This window comes from Acanthochromis polyacanthus, chromosome 20 (genome assembly GCF_021347895.1).
Source record: "Acanthochromis polyacanthus isolate Apoly-LR-REF ecotype Palm Island chromosome 20, KAUST_Apoly_ChrSc, whole genome shotgun sequence".
NCBI lineage: Eukaryota > Metazoa > Chordata > Actinopteri > Pomacentridae > Acanthochromis > Acanthochromis polyacanthus.
This window is the reverse complement of record NC_067132.1, coordinates 15,262,251-15,287,130: the sequence shown is the minus strand read 5'-3', so window position 1 is coordinate 15,287,130 and position 24,880 is coordinate 15,262,251. Positions and strand designations below refer to the sequence as shown.

Sequence of the window (24,880 nt, the reverse complement as noted above, 5' to 3'; positions counted from 1 at the left end):
ATGAGTCTCGTGTACCCAGTGTGCATTTGTGTAGAATCCAAGAAGGCATGCAGTGAAAGCTCTGCGGTGTGAAATTTAAACTTTCTGTGCGCATGTTTGGCCAATTCTACATCTGATTCTGGAATAACAATACAAGCGAGCTTCTGTTCCATCAGTCACACAGTGTGTATCTAGTACTACATGAAAGTGTTTGTGGAGGAAGAGAAGGGGAGAGATGGCTTGTAATGGAATAATTTCTCATTTCTTGTAATAGAGGTTGCTGGTATTAAAGAAATGATGGTAACAACACTGTTCGGGCTGAAAATGGGAATGCAGCCTTTGTTTAACTTCTTGTACAGTGCATTTTGAAAATAGGTTAACACAAGGACATTGTGGCACTGAGAAACTCCAATTTTATTCAACTTTCTTTTTGTTGTTTTGTGTTTTATATATACTTTGGCCATGTCAGTGTCATAAAAAGAAAAAAAAAATCACAATTGCAAATCAGCTGCATGTCACCACCAACCTCTAGTGTGCAGCTGGATGCTCGGGATCTCTCTGTGTGTATTCAAATGTGCCCGATCTACTGGGCATATGAAGCCGTTTGTTTCTAAAAGCAGTAACATTTCTGCTGCTAATCTGTGCGTTTGAGTGCGTTTGTATGTGCGCGCTGAGAAAATGGAGGGTGAGGAGGAAGGCTGCTGCAGCTGTTGCCTCCAAAACCATAATTCATTGTTGGTCATGCTACAATCTAGATTACATCTCTTGCAGCTTAAAAGTGTATTTCCCCATAAACAGCAATCTACAGCTCATAAAAATTCATTCTGCTTCAGCATAAACAAGCCCCTTGTCCTCTCACCCCTGCATATGAGCATGCACATGTGTGTGTGTGTGTGTGTGTGTGTGTGTGTGTGTGTGTGTGTGTGTGTGTGTGTGTGTGTGTGTGTGTGTATACATGTATTTGTCCGTATGGCATAAACAATCCCCTATACTCCCGTCAGGAACAGAGTGATCCATCAGTTTCCCCACAGAAAACCAATTTCACTGGAGATGTTCAGTTTTTTCTTCAGACTCACACCACCTATCGTTGCGGAGAGAGAGGGAGAGAGAGAGAGAGAGAGAGAGAGAGAGAGAGAGGAAAAGGGGGAAAGAGAGGAGGACGCAGAGAATAGAGGGAGATAAAGAAAGAGGAGAAAGAGAAGCAAGGAAATGGAACAGAGAAGAGGAGGAGACATGAAGCAAAATTGAAAGGAAAGGATGGGGGGGATAATACAAAATAAGAAAGACCCGTCTTGCTGTGTTTTTATAGGACACACTGTTATTTGCCGTCTCATCAGTTCAGTATAGTACGTAAAAACCGTTCATCTGTTGCCTTACACTCATATGCACTGGGAGCTGACACATAGTGCCTGTCAAATAGGCTTTATGTGACTGCTCCAAAAAAAACCACACAGTTTCAGTCTCTACACAGTGGTGTTATAATAATAATAAAAATTAAAAAAAAGAAATAAAGATGAAAGACAGAAGGAGAAGAGAAAAAAACAAAACAAAATTTTCTCGCTTTTGACCGTTAAAGCTTGAAGTGTGGAATTATGAGCGGGGAGCAAGGCATGCTGGGGCGGCCCAGTTTTGCCGTGTTGAAGCGGGCAGATGACAACATAATTACAGAGAGTCATCTCATAACACGTGATTAAACAAACAATGCATGTCGTCTCCTCCTAAGGTCCCTGCTTCTAGCGTCTTTTGTTTTCGCGCATGTGTTCGCTGAATGGCGGTGTTGCATGTGTTCTCGCTCACAGGAAGGAGAAGGACGTGAATCTATGCACACATGTGAACGCATGTGTGCACGCACAGACATAGCCGGGCAGAAGCATTGCACGCACGCAAATGAAGAATGGACAACAGGCTAATGCATCTTTGTAGTAATGGGCCTAAGTTAAAATAAGATGAGAAAGGCCTTCATTTCAGAGGAGCTGCATTGCTACTAATGACTAGAGGGCCTCCAACTGCCATCTCAGCCTATTATAACTTGGAGATGGCTCTTCTGTGTTTTTAAAGATGAATGCAAATTAAAAAGCATTAGGCTACATTCATTTGCGGTCTTTGGCATATAGGCCACTTTTGGTCCGAGGGCCACTTAAGGCTGCCTTATTTCTTCAAATGACCTTGAAATCAAAGAAAGAGCAAGTTTTAATGATTTAGAGGGCTCTTAAAGACTGGAAAGGAAAAGCAACACAGGCTCTCATTAAAATTTTCATTTAAACATTAAAAAAGCTTTTTGTTACAAATGTTCCTGCCAGGATGCTGAGTTGATATACAAAGAGGACCTTAATAATGCCCAGCATCTGAGCCAATTTGATGTCAACACATCTCCTCATATGTTCATCGGTGTTTCTATAAATAACTGCATGCTTATTTGGCTGTTTTAAATTTTTCTTTGTGCGACTTCAGGGTTTGTGTGTGTGATGAACAACGAGCTGTGGAGCGTTGTGATTTGGAGCCGGGCTTGTGAATGACCTGGGGAATGCATAGTGTCACTTTATATTTAGCTTCCATTTCCTCACCGCCTGTTCTTCCACTGCACACGGTATGATTTCAGTTTGAGAGTGCATATGTGTGTGTGCGTGAACAAAAAGTGAGACATATCCCATCACCCCCTAAAATTCCTTCATTCCCTCCTCCATTGCTCCCTTATTTCCCCAACGACTCGGCATGCCTTGTAAAATCCTTAGCCTGGCAGCTCAGCGCCCTTTAAAATGTAAAGTAATATTACAAAGCCTGACACGATGATCTCTGTTACCGCGGTATTGTTTCAGGGGTCCAGTGAATGTAAAGAAAGCCGTGGCTGTGCAGAGCTGAGTGCCAAAAGGTTCACATTTTGAGTTGTTTTCACTCTGACGGAAACCGTGCACGGAACTGATGAGAGGACTGTAATATCATTTGTTTGTTACAGGTGTTAAGCATCATAAATGCCAAAAAAAGAAAATGTGTCACATATTTTTCACTTTCTGGCATGTGGATCTCCGCCCTCCCTCCATAACTTCACCTCTCATGTGTTTAGTTATTTACAGCCCTGACAACAAAAAGCCTTGAACTGTTCAGCAAACTACACAGCACCCTTTGTGTCACAGGCAAAACAGGAAATCAGGCTTTTGTCCGCTCGAGATGGCATCAAAAAACACCTTGTTTCATCTGTCTTAAGCAATCCCATCTTGACGCCTTCACACGTCCCCGTGTGGGGCTGTGCCGCTCCTCAGAACAGATTGGGAAACAGCACGATCTGCCGGGGAACTCCCAGCGGGCTGCCATAACATGCTCGTTTGCCGACGTACCTCAGCTGCACTGAGCCCATGTTTGATTTCTCTCAGGTCGCCCCTCCTTTTCTTTCTCTCCCGCTCTCACTCTCACTTTACTTCTATCATTTGCTCATTTCACTGTCTATATCACCCACTTTCTTTCTTTTTTCTTTCTTTCTCTTTCTCTGTCCCTGACACTCAGTCTCTGTCAACCTGTTGGCCTGTCTGTCTTCGTCTCTTTTTCCTTCTCTCCCGGGCATCCCTCCCTTTCCCTCTCACACCTCCCCCTCCTTCTTTTTCATTTTAAAATATGTGTTAGTTGGCTGTGTGTCTTGTAGAAATGCCAGCAGTGATTGTATCCTTCATCCACAATGCAATAATAAGGCAGGTGTACTCCTGCCCCCTCCATTTTCCTCACCTTCTTTCTTTCCTTTTGTACCTCAGAAATGAGGTATTGCGGTGGTAAACACTAAAGGCAGGAAGGCCAAAAGAAATATCTCCAGAAAAAGATTAGATTGCCGTTTTCATATGTTAGTTTGTGTGTGGCTTCTGTTGACACCTGGCTAAATCCTGAGGAAATGCTGTTAATGTTTATTTTGCACGTTAAAAAGTGCGTCATTACACGAATTGTGCCTTTTGTTGCCTTTTTCTATTCCCTCCTCCCCACTGATGTTGCAGCCAACTGTGCAAACAATATTTATGTCCTCATTTACTAAAAAAATCACACTGAATTCCCTCCTGCGGGTAAAACATAGCAAAGTTTTGCAGAATCAGTTGTTGGATGAGTTGAAAAGTTGCATTACACCTGTTACCAGAAAAACAACAGGTTCTGTTTTGGCGCATACCCCGAAAAATAGCTAGCAATAAATAATAAGATTTCATGTTGAGTATTTGTGCACGGGGGACAATGGTTTCCTGATTTCTCAGGTGTAACGCTTTGGTGGATGAATCGCAGGTGGAGGAGATATTGTGTGGTGGATGGAACCCAGGTGCCGGAGTTATTTCCAGTCTGTGCCGTTAATCACCAACCTGACGCTGAAATATGGCTCGCATTTTAGTGGTTTTAAAATAGAGTTCCCTTGACTGCATATACTTAGGTATGGAAATAATAATAATAAGGGCAAGATAAAGTCAAGAGACGATGAGAATGTTTCATATGTGTGCGCAGCAAAGTACGTTCTGTTTTATCAGCAAACCTTGTGCTCAAAGAAACTCAGCGGAGCTAAAAAGGATCTGATGCTGTCTGCATGATAATAATTTGACAGTTTCAATTCCTCTGCAGCAATCAGGGCTTTGATGTAAGGAGCTGATTAATAACTAACGTCACAAATTCCTGTTAAAGGGTTTTTTTTGTGCAAATGCAGGGCTCTACGTTAGAGGAACAAATGAGCGAGGACAAGCAGTCCCTCTTTTTCCACAGTGGAGGTTAATTTTTTTTCTTTCAGGGCCAAAAGGCAACCTAGAGACACAGAACGTGTGTGTATTTGAACATGCACCATCGATTGGCATGAGAGAGATGACACATAAACATATTAAACAATAAATAGACAGAAACGTGAGCCGGCGGATAGGTTTGTTCTAAAACGTGCCGTTTCCCTTCATGATCCTTTCAAGAGTCAGAATGTCACAAAGGTTTACATCAGAAACAGACTGTCTAAATATCTGATTATAAGCTGTTTATCCTCGTTAAATGATGACAACATAGTAATGCCAATACGCAAGTGGCCTCAGATGTGATGTTGGTCAATATCTATTGACAGACAAATCATTGTTGTTGTTCTTTCGTTTCGTCATTGTCCAGGCCCAATGCATGAGGGGCTAAACTGGGAGTGAATGTGATTGGATTTTCAGTCTCCATCATTAAATTCCCATGCGGGGAATACTAATTCCAGTATTTAGTGCGGTGATGCTAGGGCTTGCTTTCATCTTAAACTGATTCCAGTCTAATTAGATTGGGCATGTGGGGGGTGGTGGATGTATCCGTCTGGACTAATCCCTGCCTCTCTGTCCCAAACATTGTATTATCCAGAGAAAATCCATTGGCTGCAGGCTATTCAAAGCCAGATCTGCCTCCACTGCAGCCTCTGTACTGTATCATCTGGAAAGCTGTGGCTAGAAGGGTGCACTGTGCAGTGAGGGTGGAACCTAATGGTCATGAGTGATGTATGGGTTGCAGAAAACGCCATTTGGAATTTACAGTAAACCTTTTATCGTGTATTCAGGGCAAGACCGCTCACTGCTGTGGCCTCTTTAGCGAAGCTGCGTCTAAACTACTATGAACTACTCCTCTATTCAGCAGGCCTTTTCATTCTAGGACAGTGCAGTTAGGTAGTCCGGCTGGGTGGCCCCCAAAATACGGTCACAGCAAAATTCTGTTTTAAGGGTTTATATCTTGTTTGGCTTATAAAGAGTGAACAATAATACACTTGTGGATACACTCACAAACACACACACACACACACACACACACAGCATCACACTGTCTTCCTGTTTGTGAATTACTGGCAGACCACAGTGAAAACACAGAGTAAAGAGGTCCTTCTTCTAGGCACTGAGAAGGCCAGAAAAATGAAAGGCCTTCAGCCATTGTTCTCCACAAAGGTCAAACGCAATTCAATCCCATAATATGAAAGGGGGGTGGGCTAACTCAGCAACCGCCTGTGCTTTAAGGCTGAGCAACAGGAAAGGGCCATTCAGCAGAACAGTTGCACCCTGTGAGCTGAGCACATTCGTCAAGGGCGAGGGGTGAAGTCAGACGGGGGGAGAAAATGCTGTTTTTGAGGCTTTTACATGTCGCGGCTGTTTCACCGCACACTGAAGTGTGTGGAGCGAAACAATAAAGGCCAAAAGTGATTCAGAGTGAAAAGATCCTCATCTTCCCCTTCATTTTTGCTGCCCTTGTGAAATTTCATTAGGTGGACTTAACAACTTGTGAATGTCGGCTTTCTCCGTGACCCTGACACTGGTGCTGGACACGTCTTGCTGGCAGAGTGTGATATATTGTGTCGAGGTGTTCCTGAAGTGCAGTTTTTAATGTGACAGCTTCTGTTGACCTCAGATCTAAAACGTCACCCTCTTGTCTGACAATGGCATCCATTTTGCTTCTTAATAGAATTTTAAAAGCTGTACAGAGTCAGGGGCACGAAGCACTATCTATCTTTCTATCTGGAAATCTCAGCTAAAAACGTTTCATGCTTTTTCTCGTGGACGCTGCGCTTCAGTTGCCATTCACCAAGAGGACCAACCTTACCAGTTTTCGGTAATAATACATGTTTGTCGCTTTCTGCTGTGGCTGTCCATCTATTAATCCATGATTGTGATTTAATATCGTGGACTTTTCCCTTACACTGTGAGGGTTCTAGAGTAGCACCTGATCAGATCCAGATTAGCAGATACTTCCAAACATAATCCCCTGCATCTGCTTAGAATCAGATTACCACAAATAGCATAATGACGGGAAATACCCATTATATGATTTAGAATTTTGGTCTGTCAGTGACTGGAATGACAATTACTGCTGAGATGTTGACACAACACATGTTTTGTTAATAGTATGACACAGGCATACTCAAGAGTTTGGGGGAATTTTTGTGAGTTAATGTGAAAACCTATTAAAAAACTACTGCAAATGTGTTCAGTTATCCCTTTCAGTTCCAAATGTTACAGGCATCTAAAGCTGTCATTTTCAGTATACTAGTTAAAAGACTGTCACATTCACTGAAAAACTTCTAATCAAACCACATTTAAATATATAATAAGGCAATATACACAAAAACACAATGTAAGCTTTACATTATAATAAAGTGAGATAAAAACATGTATGGTCAAATCCAAAAAGCTATCAAACAGATGTGTGAAATGCAATCTGATGAAATGTGAGAAAAGATTTGAAGATAACAAACAAGCAAAAGTGTTCATAGTGGAAAAAATGAAATAAACAATATTTGATGAGACCAAACTGGTTTGCAGATACAGTTTTTAATGTATCACAACAATGAGCAACAAACATACTTGATGAACTATTTCCAGAAGTTGTTCAAATACCATCTACAATAAACGTCATTTCAACTATGACAACAGGTCTGTGACAAAATAAAAAAAAAGGTTTCAAAACCATGTTATTACCGTGATACGGTACAGTTGAGACCTCAAACAGTACAGTAACAAAAACTAATGCGACTACTCTCTATATATAAAACATCAATAACATTTTTGGTTTAGTTTATTTAAAGTTTTAGCCATAGGGGCTTCTTCTTATTAAAACCTCAGGGTGCATTTCCTATGTAACCCAGATGTTGAAGAGTACATATTGTGTAGGATATGATTGCGCCATGAAAATCCCTTTGACATCCAGAAGAACAATTCCAATTTCAACCTTTTGAAGGCTGTCCCCAGAAACATGACACAATCCATCCATTTTTTTAAAAAGTTCTTTTTTTTCTTTTTGGCTGCTGTGCAGTTGCAATATCTATGTACAGTTATATTGTTGGACCATCCTTTTTGTTGGTTTGTTAGCTTTTACCAGTCCTTGGTGTGGAAAGCGTCCTGTCTGATGCTAACATCTTAGCACATGATGCTAGCTGACAGTTCAGTCTTAGAATGCTGAGCCACAGAGTGGGGAAAGGCAAAAAGCCAGAGTTGTGAAAGCCTTTGGAATCAGGACAGTCGCTCATGTTTGTACAATGGCAGAATTGCACCTTGGGAGGCCAGGATGTCTCTTATGAAACACAATCGAAAAGTGTCTTCAGGAATAAAGTAAATGTAAAATACTAAAAATCCAAATAATGACATTTAAAAAGCTCACACAGAAAATTAAAAACTGACATTTTGCTTTAAAACTTTGAAAAAAAAACACCTTTACAATAATAAAACATAAGAGGAAATGTTACTTGATTTCATTGTTTGAAACAATAACTAAGCATGATTTGATTTAACCTGTCAAACAGTTGCATTACATGCTACTTGCTCATCTCAGAATAGGAAATACCAAAAGCAATACATTTTTGCATTTCTTCATATTAATAAATTTGTACCATGCACAGCCAACTACGAATATGTACAACAGCTTAGCTTTCTTTGTTCACAAGCCTTTTTCTTTCATACAAATAGCCTTCTGTTACTTTGGAATGAATCACACTGGTTACCAAACTAGAAAGTGATTCGTAAAAAATTGAACACCCTTTGACAGCTTTCACATTCTTAGTTCCACAGCAAAAATAACAAAACAACAAAAAAAAAAAAAGAAAAGAAAAAAAGCAAAGCAAAGCAATTAATGGATCAGTATTTTGTCTGGTAGAAAGTTGAGAGAATTTATGGCAAGCAAATTAACATTACACAGTAGCAGCAAAAATGTTGTAAGGTAATACTTTGCAATGTTGAAATCACTAAATGTGGAAAAATTCAAATGCTGACTTTAACTGTAGATCATCAGAAGTGCCCAGAGAATTGATGGGAGGACGTTAACCTATGCACTAAATGGCTGCGTATAGGTGTAACACTGTTTTAACTCCTACAAGTACATGAAAATGTTTTCAATATACAACACAAATGCTGTTGTCCCCCTTTTAAAGCAGCATATTTGCAAACGTATAGCAAATGATCATACCTTTTTTAACATTGTGACCAACTTGTACCTTAACAGTTTCAAGTATACAGTACTGCTTTCATGGATGCACCAATTGTTAAATAGGTCTCTAGATTGTTAGGCATCAATCCTGTAACAAATATGGACCAATATGCTGCTGCAATAGACACAAATAATAATTAAAACACAAACATACATACATACAAACAGAAAAAAAAATCTATTAAATTAACAAATGGCCTACTCAAATAATAAAAAGACAAATAAAAACAAAATAAGTGCACTATAGTCCAGACACAAGCAGGTACCGTAACAGTACAGCAATTCACAAATGAAAAATGTTATATTCACATAATCCGAGAGAGTCTATCAAAACTAGAGTTATTACCTCTTCAGAAAAGGGTGTGAGCAGAGGTAAAAGTGAGAAGGTAAGAGTTGGCACAGATTAGTATATACTACAAGAAAAAAGGGGGTGGGAAATAGATACAGCTTGTTGTAATACAAACTGGCAAACACAGGGGCATCATACACATTTACTTCACCATTCTAAATTCCCTCAGTGGCAAAACCATACTGTCTTTGTAGGGCAAAACTAAAAGGATATGCACATCGTCCATTGTAACAGTAATATTGTCTCTTGGTACTCTATACACATCAAGGAAATGCGTCCGATAAAGCTTGACATGTTTTGGTTATAAGCCAAGTGTACCCAGGCTTGTTGCTGCTTTAACAAATGAGAAATGTTATGTTCTGACCTGAGAATTTAAAGCTACTGAATTACACCTATCTAAACTAAGAGAGATTCTCTTTGAGGGTTCTGGATCGTCATCCCATACAGTACATGCTAGCATTTGGAAAACAATCCAGCTGAGGTGCAATTTGCTATCGTGAGAGTTTTTGGCTTGAAACAAGCTCCCCAAGGGAGCCTGTGGGATTTTTTCCTACTCCATGTTTTTGTATACAATATAAGCTCAGTCAAGCATCTGCAACAGTTCTGTCCATAACAAAAATCAATCAATATCTTGCCAGCATATCAATATGGGAAAAACAATCCTGAGTCAATCATTTGGTACTGTAATTTTTTGGGTTAAGAGAAACTTTGGAACTGCAGTTTAAAAAGTCTTATTTTTTTCTTTAAGCAAGGGATCCTTTTGTCACTCCTACACACTGAACATATCCATTCTGATACTACTGAAGCTCGCGTCTAGGCCAGAGGCCGGTTTAGCCTTGACTTCCAACGCGTTATCTAAGTCATCCAGCTTCTGGCTTAGCTCATTGTCAGACTCATCTGAACAACTCTCGGTGGGTAGTGAGGTTGGAACCCCTGAGGTGCTGCAGGAAGTTGAGGTAACCGTTGAAGGTGAGGAGAGGGGGGGAGGAGGAGAGGCAGACGGGGAGGAGGAAGCAGCTTTCCGGGCTGTGGTGGCCTGGAACAGGACATTTGGCCAGGACTTCATGGACAAGCGAGAGAGATGAGGAAAGGTGTTATTAGAAGAAGCTGCAGACTGCGAGGTAGATGTGGTGTTAGGAGTAGGGGAGCAGACAGAGTGAGGTAATAATCTAGTATGCTCTTTGGCATTTCTCATTGCTTGTTTGATTGTTTTCTCTTTGTGCAAGCTCGACTGAAGGTGTTGGCCAAGTGCTTCATTCCCGTTAACAACCACATTGCAGGCAACACAAGCGTAGTTGCTCACCGCCTTTCGAAGCACTGTCTCTTGCGGGTCAGTAAAAGCATGTCCGAAGTAACAGAAGGACTTCTGATGACGCACCACTGAATCTTCGTCAGCAAAAATCATCTGGCACTTCCTGCATATAAACTCATGCTTGACGGACGGTACAATAAAAGCGTCTGGAAAATCCATGGTACTTTTGGTATCTGTTTTCGGTTCTTCTTTTGTGCTTTCTGTTGAAGAGCCTTTGTTGTTGTCATCCTTAGCATCTATAGCTACTTTTGGTTTGAAGGAATTGGTTGTGGTGCTCTGTACGCTCTGGGGTGTCTTCACAGGGGTTGGTTTCTGTTGCTGCTGCTGCTGTTGTTGTTTCTGCTGCTGCTCAAGTTGTTTCTGCTGCTGCTCAAGTTGTTTCTGCTGCTGCTGTTGTTGCTTCTGCAGTGAATCCTGGAGGGACTGCTGGTACTGCTGGTACTGCTGCAGGAGAGCGGTCGGGGAGAGACCAGCGGCCATGGCAGCTTGTGGGACTGCTGCTGGGCCATATGGAAAGAGGTTCTCCATTCCACACAGTGGTGGGAAGTAGCCCCCTGTCTGGACCCCTCTAGGAAGCTGGGGAGAGAAGCAGTTGGGAAATCCAGGAAGAAAGTAGGGCAGGAACTGTCCCCCCAAGAATGAGCTGGCATCACCTGCGGCAAGAGCATTCTGAAGTGCTTGGAGCTGTGTGGCATCCAGTTGAGTCTCGATTCCTGGTTTCCCTGGAGCTGGACATGGTTTCTCCCTTTTTTTGGCCATGCTGGGGGTCTCAGGGCGTGAGCTGCTCTCGTTCTCTCTGTCCTTCACCTTCATTTGAGGTGGCTTGTCTCCTGGTTTCTTGCTGCTGTCTCTCTCGGAGTCTTTGCCTTGCTGCTCTGTGTGGTTTACTGCTGCCAAAGGTGTGGAGGGAACAGGAGGAGGAGGAGGAGGTGGAGGAGGAGGAGGAGGAGTCTGCAGAAGAGTCTTGGTTGGGGTAGTGCTGAGAGACATGGCAGGAGAGGGGGTGGCTGGTGTAGGGAACCCAAGCATGCCAGCACCGGGAGACGCTAAAGCTGAAATACAGTGGTATATAAATATGGAAATATTCAATATTTTTAAATATTCATCCCCAAGTCATTATGGAAATTTGTTTGTATACGATAAAGATGATTAATTTGTCACTGGCTGAGTCTTCATGTCTTGTTAAGATTTTGTTATGGAACAAAACTGTCACATGCGCTTTATGATAATTTCAATTTGCCAATATATTATAATATAAATATACCAAACCTACAATAAGGGGGAAAACAAAAAACAATCAAAAGCCATGATATAGATACATTTGTTGTAAAAAAAATCTCTGAATTAGCAATTAGCAGTTCAACTTCGATGCTGACATTATGCATGCACTAAGTCCCACCATTTTTAATTTTAAAATACTTTTTAAAAAATAAGACTCTGACAAACACCACTGTGATACAGAATAACCAGTAGTATAGTAGAATAAAATAGTGCATCATAAAGCTCAGTTCATAAAGCTTCTAGTCTGTTTAACTTTTTTCACTGTTTATCATACTAACTCACCAGGTGTGTTGGGTGGGAAAACAGGAAGTGATGATGGCCCATTCACCCCAGGAAGTAGCACTGGTGGAAGGCCAGATAACCCTGGGTAGCCTGAGGGTAGGCTGAGGCCATGAAGTGCATTATTGTTGTCCACTGAAGTCTGTTGCTGCTGGCCAGGCAGGTTGAGTCCCTCACCGGCTTTCTTCATGCGATCCAGCTCTTGCTGGGCCATCAGCTGACGGACAGTAGTTGGTGCTAGGTAGTCCTTTTCTCTATCCACCTGGTTTCCCAGGGTTTCTTGCACTTTGGCGATGTGCTGTTTGGAGAAGATGTGGTCTCGGACAGACATACGGGCAGTGTACTTTACACCACACAAAGTACACTCAGGCCTGGGTCCCTCTGGTGAGCCTTGACTGATCATGAATGGCTTTCCAATGTTAATCTTGAATTTCTTTTCTTTAGCACGGGCATTCTGGAACCACACCTGGACAACGCGCTTGGGGAGTCCAATCTCATTGCCCAGCATTTCACACTCTTGCATTGTTGGAGTGCGATAGTCACTAAAACAGGCTTTGAGTACTTTAAGTTGCAGGTTACTCATCTGGGTCCTGAATCGTTTGTGGCCTGGCCTATCCCCAGCATTGTTGCCTTTCCCAGACTTGTTGAAGGGATTTCCTGCCCCAAAAGGACTAGGGGAACTGGGATCAGCGAGGCTTGATGATTCACTCCTGTCATTGTTTTCGTCCATTTCATCATCTCTGGAGCTAAAGTAAGAGTCACAATCTTTTCCAGAAAAGCTGAGGGCAGGGCTCACCATGCTGAATTGGAACCTTTCATTGCCACCATCGGAAATTGCCGCCAGGCCACCTTTGATGTCACCTAGCTTGTCCCCTCCATTGGCAGTTAGGCTCTCAACTTCATTGTTATTATACTCATCTCCAGTTGTAGCATCACTAATGGCTGTGTTAATTGATGATGTCTCATCAAAGTCCATCTTACTGAGATCATAAGATGAAGCTTCTGCTGAATTAATGTTAGGCCCTTCAGATTCATCACAGTTTTCAGCTTTTAAGGATGAAGGGCTTAAGAAGTTTTTTACTTGTGCCTCAGATGGTTTGACTGGAGTTGAGGATGCGGCAGGCAGCTCATACTCATTTGGCTCAGTCTTGGTAGGCAGTTGTGGGTAGTCAAAAAAATGATACTTATTTGGGCTATCACCTCTTTCATTGTCTTGGTTCATCATTGGGCTTGGGGGCAAGCTAAAGCCTGCTTGCTTAGCCTCATGCCAGTGTCTGGATCGTATGTGGCTATCTAGCGCAGATTTAGCCTTGAACAGTGCTCTGCAAAAGGGACATTTCTTGTGGGACTGGGAGGGTCCTATAGCCCTGAACTGCCCCTTTCTCTCTCTTGCACGAGTGTTTTGGAACCAAACTTGCACTACTCTCTTTTTCAAGCCAACCTCTCGTGCAATGTGGTCCAACATCTTCCTTGTTGGGTTAGAGTCAAGTAAGTATTTGTCATAAAGAATCTCCAATTGTTCTGGTGTGATGGTGGTTCTCAAACGTTTATCTCTGTGTTGCTCTTCACTACTGTTTCCACCATCTTTATCATTAGCATTTTCTTCCTTGTCATCCAGTTTTCTCTTCATTGTCCCAGAGCCTGCAGCAGAAGTCATACCAGAGCCACCTTGAGAAGGGATTTGGGAGAGGCCACCAGATAACAGCTGGCTGGCCATTAGGGGGTTATTGGGGTCAAATATCATATAGGGCATATCGATGGGTCTTTCAAGGAACTGAGAGTGAAGGAATTGGTTCTGAGCAGCCAAAAAATGCATATGCTGGTGCTCCTGCCAAAGTTCCACAGTAGGGAATGCAATCTTACACTGGTCACACTGGTACTGAAGCATCTGATGTGGGAGACTGTTTGTGAGTGAGGAAAGGGCCAAGGAGAGTGGACTTGAGGGCACTGCAGCTGCCTGAGGCTGGGAATGCGGTCTTGACATTTGTGGCTGGGGAGCTTTCTGAGGAGGTGGCTGGGGTGTGCAGGCTTTAGATGGTCTGGGCTCTGGTAGTGACTTGATCACTGGCGAAGGGGCGGTCTCAGTTTGTTTAAGTTCAGTTTCAGGGGAAATATCTGGCTTGGGAGAAGTTTTCCCCATGGTAGCACGAGGGGAGGCCATTACTGGAGAGCTTGACCCAGAGCTGGTGGCAGTTCCTGTTTGGGACTGTTTGAAAAACTCCAAAGGTGCCTGGGTAGTCTTTATTTGACCTTGCTCAAAAGAATCTATGTATTCCTCACAATTGTTGTCATCATTTCCTTCTTCATCTTCATCCTTGTAACATTGCTTTTTCTGGTGAGTGATCAGGTCAAAAATGCGTGGGAACACAATGTTACATTTTTTACATTGGTACTGCATGTTGCTTGTTCTGATGTAGCGCTCATTGGTCAGCTCTTTTTTCTCGTTGTCTTTAGAATCTGCCTGGTTCTCATAGCTCTTACGAGCTTTCTGCCGGGCATTCTGGAACCACACCACAATGACTCGTGTTGGCAGGTTGAGCACAGTGGACAGCTGCTCAATCTCATCGTCCTTCGGATAGGCATTAGTGTCAAAGAAATCTTGAAGTACTCTCAACTGATAATCAGTGAATCTGGTCCTGGAGGACCTCTTGTTAATGGATGATTCAGTTCTGTAGTATTCCTGTGCACTAAGCTGGGGCTCCATTCGAATATCTTCCAATGTAGTAATGGGAGGAATATTAAAATTGTAGGGAGAGTCTTTACTCCGCTGCCGTTCTTTAAAGAGGGTGTTGCGGAACCAGTGCTTTATGACTTTTTGGGGCAGACCAGACTTTTCTGACATCTCTTGAATTTGCTCTTCATTGGGGGAATTGTTGATGTCAAAGTTTGCACGGAGGATCTTAAGCTGGTCATCAGTGATACGAGTGCGTGGTCGCTTAAACTGAGACTGGCGGAGGAAATTTGGATCAAGACCCAACTGCTGCTGGCACAGCTGTGTAAGGTCTGTGGAAAGAGAATCCATAGTGGGCAGCTGAAGGGCCAGTTGAGGTGGCAGGCCTGGGTGCTGGACGGACTGCATCATCAGAGGTGGGAAAAGGGGCAGATCCAAAGGAACAGGGAGTTGCACTTGGGGTGGTGCAGAGGGGGCAGTAGGTGGTGGAGGAGGGGGTGGTGGCTGAGATGGCTGCGCCTGGTGTGAAGTTTGGTGTGTGTTCTGATGGGCAACAGGAACCGGTGAAGGTACTGGGGTTTGGGGCTTGGCCATTGATGTAGAGGGAGGCTGAGGAGCTGACACCGGGGCTGGAGCAGGGGGAGGTGGTGGAGGAGGAGGAGGTGGTGGTGGAGGTGGTGGAGTCTCAGGTGAAGCAGGGTTTATTGGATACAGTTTATCATAAGCCTCTCTGTACTGCTGGGCAAACTTTTCAAGCTCCACATATGGGAAAAAGTGACTGTGCACATGTTCCTGGTGGCTTTTGAGAATAAGCATATTGGAGAAGAGCTTTCCACACATTCCACACTCAAGCTTATCAGTATTCATCTCCACTGGTTCAATTCCATCTTTGTTTTTCTTTTGGTTTTTTTGTCTGTTTTCATTGTACTGAATGACCAGCTCAAATCCAAAGTTCTCTAATAGTGCTTTGGCTGCATTACCTCTTGCACCTGACACAATGCGTGGGGGTGGAATCAATGGCTCGGAGAACTTTGACTTCTTGGGGTCTTTGCTGTCTTTCCCTCCATCATTTAATGCATCACCTCCATTTTCCATCTTTGCTCTGCTTTCTTTTTTCTCAAGGTGGTCCTCAGCCTCTCTTGACATCTGTATTTCTGAAACTGACACAGTGCTTGACTCCAGTTTAGGTTTGTGGTTTTGCAGTTGCTGGTTTTTCTGTTGCTGAATTTGCGACTGTGTCTGAGAGGATTGTTGCTGTTGCTGCTGAGCCTGTTGCTGGGCCTGAGCCTGTTGTAACTGGTGCTGCTGTTGCATCTGCTGCTTTAGGTCCTCTAGGAATGATCCAGTCAGGCCAGGCATTCCAAAAGCTGCTGCTGAGTGCAGTGCAAGTTCTGGGCTAAGGTTGAACTCAGCTCCTGGTATATAAAAGGGGAAGAGGAACTGTGGCTGTTGAAACTGTAGCAGTGCTTCTGGGGTCATTGGAAAATGGGGAAAGAAAGCTGGATTAAGGAACTGAGGCTGGAAGAAGGCAGCCTGTTGCTGGAGTTCATGTTGCAGCTGCAGTTGCAGTTGGGCTGAGGACTGTGCTGACTGGTGGCTGCTTGCCTGTGCTGAAACATGATCAGTAGTTGCAGTTTGTTTTGTGTTGTTGCTGCTGTTAGGTTCTTTGGGTTCCACAGTGTTTTCTTTGTTAGAAGAGGGTGTTCCACTTCTAGCAGTGTCTGAGTTGCTTGTGTTCCCTTGTGCACTTGGGCCTGGACTTTTTGCAGGTACCGGACCACCAGTGCTGGTGGCACTGCTGCTGCTGCTCATGTCAGTTTTGGCTGTTCTGGCTTTGGTCTGGTGGAGTACTGACCTCATGTGAATTTCAAGTGTTGAACTTTGGCTATAGGCAACATTGCAAATATTGCATTTGAATGGTTTGTTGTCAATGCTGTTGCTTGTCTCTTGGGGAACTGGGCTTGATGCCTCTTGAAGGACCTTCTTTAATTTATGAAGGTGAGAAACTGAATTATAGTGGACAAGTAAGATGTTCTTCTGGGTGAAGGACTCCTTACATACTGTGCACTTGTAAGGTCGTGAAGGGTCCAGAAATTTCTCCATTGTAAAGTTGGGCCCTTTTCTAAATGGCAAGGTTCGTTTTGGTTCTGCTCCCATGTCATCTAGCAGAGAGCTACTGTCACTTCCTGTAGGACTGGGCTTTTCTTCCTGGTCCATTTCATCATCTTTGTCCAAGTCATGTTCAAAGGCCTGAGCTTCCTCCAAGGCCCTGGCCTCACTCTCAGTGATATCTCCATTCAGTGGCAGATTTCCTATGAGCTGCTGCACCTCAGCTTCAGTCAGTTCAGGGTGTCCGTTTTCCAAATGCTTCCTGAGAGCCAGGAATGTCCTGAAGCTGCGCTGGCAAAGGCTGCACATAGTGGCGGCTCTGATGGCATGGTACTGAGAATGTATCTGAAGCTTCTGCATTGTCTTGAAGGCCAGGCTGCAGTGGTTGCAACGATATTTGTAGACATGACGATCAGATACTGAGAGCTGCTGTTGTTGCTGTTGGAGTCGTTGGAGCTCACTGAGATGGTCCTGGAGGGTATCAGGGGATTTGCTATCATGTCCTAATCCACTAGCTCTCTTCCAGTCTGGAGCCTCTGAGCCCTCCTTTGGGGGCTTGATTTCCTCACCCTGCAGATCTAATTCATTCTTGTCTTGATTGGTCAGCTCATCCTTTGAGATGCTTCCTGCAAATAGAAGGTAGAATTTGAAGAACAATACACTTCATCAATTATTGCTAATTTATATCAGATAAACTTTATTATCACACAGACAAGTTAATGACAAAAAAGAAAATCATTCAAATAGCACATTCTGCTCACCTTGAGACTTTCCTGACCCATCAGTAAGAGAGGTAGAGGAATCCATTAAAGCGAGACTTTTCTCTTGTCCAGTTTGGGGATGCATTACATTATTTGGTGTTGCTGTGTCAGGTCCAACAACCTATCAAGATCAACAAAATGTCATCATTATCATGTCAGTTTGCAATAATGACACAGTTTGCAGAGTATATATAGTACATGTTGAGTAAGTGTGTCAAGTTGTTTGAAATAGCTTATGCGAAGAGAGAATTAGCTCTGCTGAGTAGAAAACAATCAAGTTTGTGGTAGTATCTCAACAATAAATACATGGGATATGAATTATGGCAACCTTGCCTTCAACTAATTAGAAGACTGGGATAGCCATGTCTGTTTTGGTTCTGCTCCCATGTCATCTAGCAGAGAGCTACTGTCACTGGACATTTCTGATAAAATGTTACAAAAAATTTCAATTTTTTAAATAATAAATTACATCATTATCCAGTGATCCTTTTGTTTTGAATATGCAATTCCTTTGTAAAATGCAATTCCTTTTGTTGACACACACACAAATCTTATTCATCCTCATTACTTCTACGTACAGTCAGAATGAGCTTTTCCACACAGTCTGGAGCCACACTGTGAAGGTGAGTGAGATGCAGCTGCAAGTGAATCTTGTTGCTTAGGACATCCTGGCACAGTGGACAGCGAATCACCGGCTGCATGGAATGCTGGGACATCACATGGAGCTGCATACGGTTGGCATCTTTACTGCTGTAGTTGCAGTATGGACACTGCTGAACCTAAAAAAAACAAGATAGCATAATAAGCATCTGGTTGGAAATGGAGAAATAATGAAATGATATCCAAGGAAACTGACATTCTGTGTATATAAAATTAATCCAAGGGGACAGGAATTACTTTTTTTTGTTGCACCTAATGCACTTCAGTGGGAAACATTCTTGCACTACACAGTCAATAACATACGTGGCTGCCACAAAAAACAACCTGCATAAACCATCATTAGGGGCTAAAATGATCCCATACATGCAAAATCTAATTTTTTTTTGCATTCTTCACTATTCACTCACTTCAACCTAACACATTCACCTCTCGCCATCAGTTCCCATGCCCACCTTAACACAGAAAATGTAGATCAACCATGTTTCATGTAATTCACTTAAGTCACTCAACTCAAGCAATTTTATTAGTAGAAAACATGATTGGCCAGAATTTCTAATCAGGAGATTACAGATGACAAAGGTGTGTACTCTCCCAAGCTGCGCCTTGCCCTCATTACAGGGAGTACTCTGAGCATAGCTGCCTCCCTACCACCTGTCTTAATAGAATCCATTTCTGAAATGACTAAGTCCTCCCTCCTTGCAGGGCCCAGAACCAGACGAGCTAATACTTCATAATCTAATTTAAAAACACATATAATTTAAAGAGATGCAAAAAGGGGAAAAGACGCAGGGTGGGAGGCCCAAGGCTAGTGCAGGTATTCCACTTAGAACACAAAGGCTGGCCTATTGTGCTTGATGCTAAAAAGCTCTGTCAGGGAGGGAATGGCGGGATGCATTTAACCCTTTGAATGAAAGCCGGCGCCAGCAATTGCTAAATGCTTGGCTTAGCATTTCTGCTTCTTACAGTTAAGTATCTCCCCATTAGCCCATCCCACAGTGACAGTGAAGGTTAGTTATAATTAGTGCTTATGAAAACCAACCTGCCTCATTAGCTATTTACTTTCTGTACATCCAACAACATATTGTAGAAGCATTGGAATATGCAGTGCCAAATGCCTGCTTTAAACAGATACACACAAGTTTCCAAAACCTACACACATTTTCTTTGGTGAAAGGTGAAAACAGTTGTAGGTGCATGGTCCCCATAAGTACACTTCGAACACTTTGGGAAGGAGCTAGAACACACTGTCTTATAGCTGCCAGGAGGCAGTTTCCATCAGATATGTGACAAACCTTTACCTGGTCATTGGCTGAAGTCTTCCCCTCAGCGGACTTTGGCCTTTTAGGTGGACTTTCAATTTGTCGATCTGGCAGGAGGGAATGTTTAACCATAGCATTCGGTCCGGTAACCTCTTTTGATATGGCATTCACTCCTAGAAGACAGAAATGGTTGGACACAACATAAAGCATTAAAGAGGACGGCTTCTCGTCAACTTTGTATTGTTTTTATTTACAGCTTATATGTCTGCATTTGGGTAATCCAAGTTGAGACATACAGCCATGGCCATAAGTTTGGACACAAGTACCATGACGCTTGTGAATCTTAGAAAATACCACAAAATTGTCACTTACAATACAGTACACAACTCCTGAGAACTATATTAAGTTTCATATTTTAAAAAAACATCAAAAGAGTTTGGTGTCATTTTGTTATTCTTACCAAATTTGGTTGTGAAAGTACTGCATTTTTTGTTATTTTCTTCTAATATTATGTTTTGGGAACAAAGTTGTTCCAATTGTTGGAATTTATTGATAATATTATGTCCCTTGTTGATTTGTTGACTAATTAAACCGGTGCTGTCAAAAAATATTAGTTATGTTCTGTAATAGACATCAAAACAGACATAGTAAGTCATGCTGTGTCCAAACTTATGGCCATGGCTGTATTCCTCAATTTTCTGTACAAAAAGCTTCTTACGTATTTCAAAATTCAACAAGAAATTGAAGATATCGACAGCAGGATCATAAATATGAGAGATGGGAAAATTCATTTACAGCATGCCAAAAAATGACAAATTTGAGAATAAATTGACATCCTGACCAAATCTGATATTTTGTGGTTGTATCAATTATACTTTGACCAACAAATATTTATATATAGATAACAGAGTGAGTAACATAAAGAAGTCTACCAAATTAATATTCTGTAGGACATTGGTGAGGATTTAAAAAATGATTTGACACCAAGACAACAGTACCATGGATACAAGCACGGACTGTATTATTCACATTCATATACACTAACATGTTTCTGCCCTGAGGACATGCAAAATGAGAAAAACTCAGGCAGGCTCATTATCACAGCACGACATACATTATATGTTATGGTAATATTATACACTTCATTAGTTCATATACATTTCCCCAGCTGCCTCAACAACTCCTGTGTCTGTATAAGATGCTAAATTTTCAGGGCTTGGTCACGGCTGGTGGTACAGTAGCAGCACTACGTGTGTGTGTCTATTTGTGTGTGTGTGTGTGTGTGTGTGTGTGTGTGTGTGTGTGTGTGTGTGTGTGTGTGTGTGTGTGTGTGTGTGTGTGTGTGTGTGTAAGCGTGTGTGACGTTAACAGCAGGGCTCAGTGTGGAGAGATCAGCCTCTGGTTGTATTTAGTAAATGCTGCAGCCGCTGATAAATCTTTCATTAGCCTCATCCTAAGATACAGGCCGTGCAGGCCCTGCTATACTCTGCCACTGCAATTTACCCACTCTGCACAACACAAAGACACAGCAACAGCAACTCTCCCTCCCTCCTTCCCTCCCTCTGCCTTGCTCTCTTCCTCCCTCTCTCCCTAAGCCATCTCCCCCCTCCTCTCTTGCGTCCCCTCCCTCGTCTGGTCACTCAAGGCAATATGTGAGCCTCACTCTTGCGAATCAACGCTTCACGCTAGATGCACAAATGGAAAAAAAGGGAAATCAAAGCACTGATACATGGAGAGGGGGTTGAAAAAAAACATTTTGTATTTCATATTATTCTGTGGCTCGTGTTTGTATTGGGCGCATATCAATTCCTCCGGCCCGTTCATGCATTTTAATTCTGTTGCATTAAGTAGGCGTTCCACTTATTTTATTTGTAATCCCCTATATCTGGAGCCTGAAATATTGGCCTGTCAAGGAAAGTGACAAGAGAGAGGGAGGGAGGGAAGAAAGGAAGAAAGAGAGAGAGGGAGAGAAAAAAAAACACAAGGGCACAATGTGAATTTCCAAGAACATCCGAGAATTGCTCTGCAGCTCAGAAGAGCGAGGTAATCTCGTCTTCCACCGCTTGTGATGGCCCCTGCAGGGCTTGTGTGTGTGTGTCTATGTGCATATATGTGTGTGTATTACGTGCTTCATGTCGGGCCTCTGACACTCCATTGGTCAGATCGGTCCAGGCTGGAAGCACCCGTCATATCACCTGACCTTTCCGAAGTCTGCGCCCCGCCTCCCATATTTATTATAGCTATTTCTAATTTCAACTTTCAATTTTTGCCTCCGTCTTCCAGTCAATTTGCAACTAAATTACATCCCTGCAAAAGGAGATGAGGCGATTGTCGGACAAGAGCCTGCAAACACATTTACAATGCGGCGGGGGAAAGGGCCCACACATCACCATTGATTACCGTCATGTTGAATGTAAATGTACGTTTGTGCAATGTGTGTGTGTGTGTGTGTGTGTGTGTGTGTGTGCGCGCGCGCACACGCATGAAGCGACATGAAGATCTGTCCTTCTGGTTTAGATTCGTCTTTGACCTAGTGCTTTCACAAACACTTATGAAACTCACACAAAGGAAAACAGTTGGTTAACCCTGAATGTTGAGAGAGCAGTTCACAGTATCTCTATGGTCACTTAAGAGCTTTAAATGGCAAGCCCTGCCAGTGAATAACAAAGTTGTTTTGAGGCTGAGTTTTGTTCAAAATTAGCGTCTTCCAAGGATATAATCACCTGACAGACAAATAAATACAATGGCTAGCCTGAGCCAAACAAAATTAGTAAATTTATGAGAGAAAACATAAGCATCTCTGTTTTGATGAGCTTCATGTTCTTACCCTCAACAGTGCTGGGATAGCTAAAATAATTAGACAGAAAAAGCAGAGGCCACAATTGAGAACAAGGCAGGAGACTCTCCTCTCTTTTCCCTTTGTCTCTGAGTCTGCACCTCATACTTAATGACTGTCCTTTTTCCTCCTCCTCCCTGTTCTTTCCCCTCCCGTCCCACCTTCCCTCCATCCCTGAGTCCTTATGTAGGTTCCAGCAGCTGCAGCCCAGCCAGTGAAGTAGAGGGACAGAATAAAACCTGAAATTGGCCCCTCCTCACCTCCAGCCCCCACCGCCAATGACAAATGTCTGCATGGAGCAGGACCTTGCTTGATTAGATAAATCAAAAGGTGATTTATGACACTCAACCCCTTTTGCATTGCATGGGGGAGAGAGCGGCACACACACCACTCATCTTTATTTGCAACTGTCAATGGTGTTTAGGGAGCCGCATATACGCACACTTATATACACGCAAGTGGGCATTCAAATGGAAAGAAGTTCAGAGCAATGGAGGAAAAGGCAGAAATGGAGTGAAGAGCAAGAAAAAAATTTATAGTGAAGGACAGAGAAGCCCGTAGCCTCGCCTCAAGGTATTTCTGTTCCAAATAATTCCTCGAAAGGCAGGAGGATCAACAATACCATCATAGCTAATGGTTTTTTTTTCTTTCCCGTGGATCTATTTTAGAATCTGCCCTTTTGTGTCAGAAATGGTAAGATATGTTGTGCAAACTAAACCAACCAAATGGAATTTTCAAGCGATTTTCAAGCGATGAACGAGCATATCATCGAATCCGTACATCACACTTCATACGAAAACAACTTCATCTTCAGGATCGAGTCTTGGAGAACGATTTGAAAACAATCAAGCTATTGTAATGCTTGTTCTTTCATTAGGGTTGCAAAATAATTCCACTGATGATTCCATTCCTGCCATTTCACTTCACGAAAATACAAAAAAACTCACAAACACAGAGCACGGAGAGGGGGTCTGTGGGGGGGGGGGGCTGGGTAGTTTGGATTTAGTATTCAATTTAGCTGTCCTGAGCCCTGGCAGACTGGCTAAGGTTACGGAGCAGTAAATCTAGCAGGGAGAGCTGGCCAAAGCGGACCAGGGAGGGCCGGCCAGCATGATTTACTGGCCTACTGCTCTGAGGTTACGCATTAGGCTGACCCCCGGTCACCTGATAACATTACAGCAACACACTCTGAACCCCAAACTCCCACTGAAGCACTCAGCAGGCCCAGATCTAGCCGGAGGGAGGTACAGAGAGGGAGAGAGAGGCTGGGAAGGAGTGAAATGGAGAGAGAGGCAGAGACAGTCAGATGGAGAGAGAGTGAGGGGGGAAAAGCGAGGCTATTAAACAGCAGCTGTCTTGTAGTTTGTGTTTTTTTAATGACTAGCCTTCCATTCTCTTCCATCTCCAGCTTGTGTTCTAATGAGAGATAAATATGAGCATGGCCTTGTCACATTTGACAAATCGTCTGAGACATTCAACAAGCTGTCATTACACAGAAACACACATACATGCACAAAGGAACTGCTGCAGGCTTGTAATTAAACATGCTAATATCTTTAATATATTTTAATCTCATATTAGAGAGACAGAAAAGGAACACAGCTATCCTCTCAAGTTGGCCGAATTTGCGAGATGCATGCACATGAAAAATACTTTAAAGAATCTGAATATGAACAAGCTATTATGGAATATTTAACATCACATCTTGTTTGCATGCGATTGCATTTTGTTTCCCTCTTATCTTCACAATTCAACATTGTACACAAAATGAATACATAACATTTGACTGTAGAAACAATGAGTAATTTCTTTGCTAATTTGAAGCAGGTAGAGATCTGTAATTTCCTTAGGCTGCCTGACAGGCTCATTTCCATGCTCAGGCCTTTGTTTAGTGGGTTATTTATAAGAAGTGGGTATTTATAAGAAGTGGGCCCCTGAGCCACGGTGGCGACATGTGCTATCTACACGCACGACACAAAGCTATCTGGAAGTAATCCACATCGAGGACATTTGCATGGAAAATGTAACATGGATTATAATTAATCTAAAGTGACATGGGATTAAAAAAGACAACGCAAATGAAGCAAAGGAAAACAGCTCTTTCTGTCTTTCCTTGCCCCTCCCCCTTCCATCTCTCTCGGCCTCCCTCTTCCTCTCTCTATCTCTATCTATCTATCTGCCCCTCTTTGTTTAAAGGATCTTGGTCTTGGAGATGAAGTGCGCAAACACACTGCTCACTTGGTCACAGTGTAATCCCTTCCCTCGAGATCTCCATATGGACACAAACACACACGCACACACATCTTAACAATTCAAGCTTGCCTGAGATTTGGGATTGATGAAGGAGATGCCCAATCTGCCCGCTTTAAAATAAAAAAAAAACAAAAAAAAAACAAGGTCCAAGCAAAGCAACACGCTGACATACCATGATCCCCTTTACGTTTTCTGGCATTCAACTCTGA

At 42.7% G+C, this 24,880-nt stretch overlaps 1 protein-coding gene across 4 annotated transcripts in view; it reads right to left on the bottom strand.

Annotated features, from left to right (window-relative positions):
* Window positions 1-7,234: 7,234 nt before the first annotated feature.
* Window positions 7,235-24,880, bottom strand: part of zfhx4 (zinc finger homeobox 4) — a 94,302-nt gene continuing 76,656 nt past the window's right edge. For all 4 annotated transcript variants that reach the window (XM_051940610.1, XM_051940609.1, XM_022193711.2 and 1 more), the window contains exons 8-12: window positions 19,622-19,755; window positions 18,242-18,442; window positions 17,664-17,784; window positions 12,126-17,528; window positions 7,235-11,614 (exon numbers count right to left, since the gene is read on the bottom strand). In XM_051940610.1, coding sequence (XP_051796570.1) covers window positions 10,020-11,614; window positions 12,126-17,528; window positions 17,664-17,784; window positions 18,242-18,442; window positions 19,622-19,755 — 7,454 coding nt within the window. In that variant the 3' untranslated portion in view covers window positions 7,235-10,019. The remainder of the gene's footprint in view (window positions 11,615-12,125; window positions 17,529-17,663; window positions 17,785-18,241; window positions 18,443-19,621; window positions 19,756-24,880) is intronic.